This window comes from Orycteropus afer, unplaced genomic scaffold (genome assembly GCF_000298275.1).
Source record: "Orycteropus afer afer isolate SDZICR_OR568_19922 unplaced genomic scaffold, OryAfe1.0 scaffold00014, whole genome shotgun sequence".
Classification (NCBI taxonomy): domain Eukaryota; kingdom Metazoa; phylum Chordata; class Mammalia; order Tubulidentata; family Orycteropodidae; genus Orycteropus; species Orycteropus afer.
The window spans coordinates 22,068,816-22,073,321 of NW_006921601.1; the positions used below are offsets into that span (position 1 = coordinate 22,068,816).

A 4,506-nucleotide genomic window follows, 5' to 3' on the forward strand; every position below is an offset into this window, starting at 1 on the left:
GGCGGGGCACACCCTGCGCGAGGCTAGGGATTGCTGGATTGAAGTCTCTGATCGGGAGGGGCATGCCGACGCCCCATGGTGTCCTCCGTCACTCCCGCGCACCCTGGGCCTGGGTTTTGCACCCCGTCCGTTTCGAGGGCCACCATCCTTGCCCCTCTGTGTGCAGCGGAGTTGCTAAGTAATGCTGGGTGGCGAGGCGGGTGCACGGGGCATTGACACTATGGCGCCCGGGCTTCTAAATCCAGGCGCGGGAATGGAATTGTCTCCCAAAGCGAGCCACTGTTTAGGGTGCATGAGAAAGAGCCTGTGGAGCTGGCCCCTTGAAGCCCTTTGCCTCCCTTTCCTTGCCGGTTACTGTTCAGTCTTGGAGATGCTCTTCATTTATGGGAGGGGAGGACCCTGATGTCTTTCAACTTGAGATTCTTTCTTTCTTTCTTTTTAAAACCTATCCACTCCCTAGTAGTTTAGATTCATACGCCCTTGGGAATGCTGCTGTTTCACCTGCTTGCACTGAACCTTTAGTTCTGTTGGGAAATATCGATCCACTGTTTGCCAAAGTCTTTTGCATATTTTTCTGTTGCTATTTTCTGGACTGCGTTTCCCTAAATGTTTATTTTCATGTCTTGTTTAACAAACTTTTTTAAGCAATAGAACACCTGAGGGTAGGCTTTCTTAGGCACCCAAAATAGAGTGTAACATTGTATCTTCTCTTCCTTTTTTTTTAAACATCTTTAAAAACGTATTGAGATATAATTCACATAGTATAAAATCCACCTATTTAGAGTGTACAGTCTGGTGATTTTTAGTATATTTAGTTTTACAACTATCACCATACTATAATTTTAAAACATTTTCATCACCCCAATAGAAACTTCTTTCCCTGTTACTCCTCATCTCACCCCCATCCTTCCACTCTTGGCCATCAAAGTAAAAAATAAACACATTGCCATTGAATCGATTCCAACTCATAGTGACCCACATTGGGTTTCCAGAGCCCTAAATCTTTATGGAAGTAGAACCCTGGGCCTTCTGCTTAGTAGCCAAATGCCTTAACCATTGCAATACCAGAGCTCCTTTACTCCGAGCCCTAGAAGCCACTAATAAACACACTTACTCTGTAGATTTGCCTCTTCTGGGATTTCGTATAAATGGAATCATACAATATTTGGTCTTTTGTGACTGGTTTCTTTTTCTTTCTCAAAAAGCATAATGTTTTTGAGGTACATCCATGTTGTAGCATGCGTCATTGCATAATTGCTTTTCATTGTTAAATAATATTCCATTGTATGGATATACTACCTATTATCCATTTATTAGTGCATGGACATTTAGTATCATACACATTTAGGTTATTTCCACTTATTGGCTCTTAAGAATAATGCTACTATGAATATTCATGTCCAAGCTTTTGTATGAACATATGTTTTCATTCTCTAGGAGAGGACTTGCTGGATCATATGGTAGCTCTGCATTTAACATTTGAGAAACTGGCAAGCTGTTTTCTAAGTGGCTGCATCCTTTTACATTTCCACCAGAAATGTATAAAGATTCCAATTTCTCCACATCCTAACTAACACTTGTTATTGTCTGTCTTTTAGATTATAAACATCTTAATGAGTGTAAGGGGGGCTCTGGTGGCATAATGCCTGACATTTGACTGCTAACCAAAAGTCTGGCGGTTCAAACCCACTGGCTACTTCTTGGAAAGAAGATTGGGCAATCTACTTCAGTGGAGATACGGTCTTGGAAACCCAAGGAGGGGTCGCCACGAGTTGGATCCGACTCGACGGCAGTGAGTTTGGACTTTTGGTAATGGGTGTCAGGTAGTATTTCACTGTGCATTTGATTTGCATTTCCCTAATGACTAGTGAGGTCCCTGAGTGGTGCAAATTTGCCATCTACTACCAACTTAAAGGTTGGAGGTTTGAACCCACCCAGAAGCCCTGCAGAATAAAGGCCTGATAAACTGCTTCCATAAAGATTATGGTGAAGAAAACCCTATGGAGCAGATTTACTCATGTGTCAGAATCCATTGCATAGGAACATGATTTGAGATTAATGGCTAACGATGTTTATCATCTTTTCATATGCCTACTGGCCATTCATGTATTTTCTTTGGAGAAATGTCTATTTAAATCCATTGCCCATTTTAAAAGTTGGGTCCCCCCCCCTTGTATTGTAAAGAGTTCTTTATATGGTCTGGATACTAGTCCCTTTATTTGTAAATAATTTGAAAATATTTTCTCCTATTCTATGGGTTATCTGTCAATATTCTTGATGGTGTCACTTGAAGTACAGCCCCCTTTTTTTTCAAAAATCTGAAATAATTAGAAGATAGAAGGAATTAAAATGAAGCTGTTGAAAGCTTTAAGCTTTAATTAATGGCTCTACTAAATGAAACCAAAATTCATTTGCTATGAAAAATGATTGGTGTTCAATGGTGGAAAGAAGTCAAACAACTTTGTAAGTATAAAATTAGAAGTCCATTTCCACAAATATTTTTAAATTTTTCCCTCCTCTGCTGAGAATGAAGGAACCCTAACTGTGCACTGATTAAGGACTTGGCTGCTAACCAGAAGGTTAGCAGTTCAAAGCCAACAGCCCAGCCACCCCTTGGGAGAAAGATGTGGTAGTCTGCTTCCATAAAGATTACAGCTTTAGAACCCTGTGAGGCAGTTCTGCTCTGTCTCATGTGGTTACTACAAGTCGGAATCAACACAGTGGCAGCAGGTTTAGTTTACTGAAAATTAACTTTGTAATTTCAGTAATGCCAAAATCTAAATAGACTGTGTTTTTTTTTTCTTTCTTTCTTTTTTTTTCATTTCAAGCATTCAGTAATATCTTACAGTCAGTCCTTCTGAAATAAAGCAAGGAGAGGGAGCAGAAAAGTATTCTTCCCTGAAGGAACCAAAACCAAACCAAACTCACTGCCAATCTAGTTGATTCTGACTCATAGTGACCCCCAATGGCTTTCTGAAGTTGTAAATCTTTACAGAAGTAGATTGCCCCATCTTCCTTCCACGGAGTTGGTGGTAGGTTTGAACTGCTGACCTTCTGGTTAGCAGCCAAATGCCTTATGCACTATGCATGCCACAGAGCTCCTTCCTGAAGGAACAGTGGGAGGGGGGTAAAAGAAGCATATATAACATTCTATGTATAATGAAGAAAAAAAAATTCATATAGTATTACAGAGATTGATCATTACCATCTTTCAGATGTTAGAAGTATGATCTAATTTAACCTCAGTATCATTTTACTTACTAGAATCTATACTTAAATTAGTATCACTTTAATATGAGATCATATTGGCTGCTTGAGTCTATCCCAAGAAGGTTTAAAACTTTTCCCAAAATGATTTTAGCTTTAGGTTTCCTTGGCAAAAGCCTTTGTAATTTCTTTATGCTCCATTTTATTGTAATTGAAGATATGTTTCCGTGATTTGAGTGGAGGTTGGAGAAAAGAATGGTGATGAAAAGTACCATATATTTGATGACTGCATCCACCTAATTTTCTGCCTCATGAATTGTTCATAGATCCCGAAGGGAGGCAACAGAGATGTGTGGCATTGGTGAGTCATATCAACCCCCATTGGGCTTCTGAGGCAGTAAATCTTTATAGAAGTAGATTGCCCAGTCTTCCTTCTGCAGAGTGGCAGTTGGGTTTGAACCACCAACCTTCTGGTTAGCAGTCAAATACCTTAGGAACTACACTATGAGAGCTTCTTGTGGTGAGAATGGGGTAGTCCAGATCAATGAAATGACTATTTTTTCTAAAGTTTTTTTTTTTTCCCCCCAAACTTTTCATTGTGATTTGGGCCCACATTTACAAAGCAGACTCATTTTATGCTCAACAGTTGATACATGTTTTGTTTCAGGGCACCAGTTATAATCCCATCAATAAATAGCTTTCCTCCTATCTCTACCCTGTGACTATCCCTTTCCTTTGTCCTTCTTACCTATACATTCCTGTCTCTCTAGCTTTCCCCCTATGCAAATGATGCCCTTCAGATTTGCTGGTCTGATAGAGCCTGGTGGAACCACTGAGACTATGGCCCCTAGCTGCCCTTCAGGTCTGGAATCAAACCTACCCCTGTGGCTTCCCACCTAACAAAAGACGGGCATATGAGCTGAACATTTACATTAGGTAGATATACTTCTTGGAGAGATCAATCAAAGGAGAATAGAAGGGCTGTGTATGCACAGGGAAACAGCTTGGGGGGGGGGCAGGAATGCCTGGAAGGGAAGGACACAGGGAAGAGGTAACTATGGGGAGGAAGAGAGAGGGGAGCTGTTGCATTGTGGTAAACTGTAGTCACTGTCATGAGACAAAGTGTGTGTGAGCTGCTGTATGGAAAGTGAACTTCCTCTATAAACTTTCACCCAAATCACAATTAAAAAAAAAAAAAAAAATGCTTCCCTTCTGATCTCTCATGGATGACTGTTTGGAGGGGTGCATCTCCCTGAGGTAGATGATTGGCTCATAGCCCTTTCCATTGTTTGGCTGAGA

General features: G+C 40.7%; 1 protein-coding gene across 1 annotated transcript in view; it reads left to right on the plus strand.

The window, feature by feature from the left end:
- The first annotated feature begins 220 nt into the window (after positions 1-220).
- ANO5 (anoctamin 5) overlaps positions 221-4,506 on the plus strand; it is a 134,558-nt gene continuing 130,272 nt past the window's right edge. The window contains exon 1 of the mRNA XM_007956914.1: positions 221-271. Within this exon, the coding sequence (XP_007955105.1) occupies positions 221-271 (51 nt within the window). The remainder of the gene's footprint in view (positions 272-4,506) is intronic.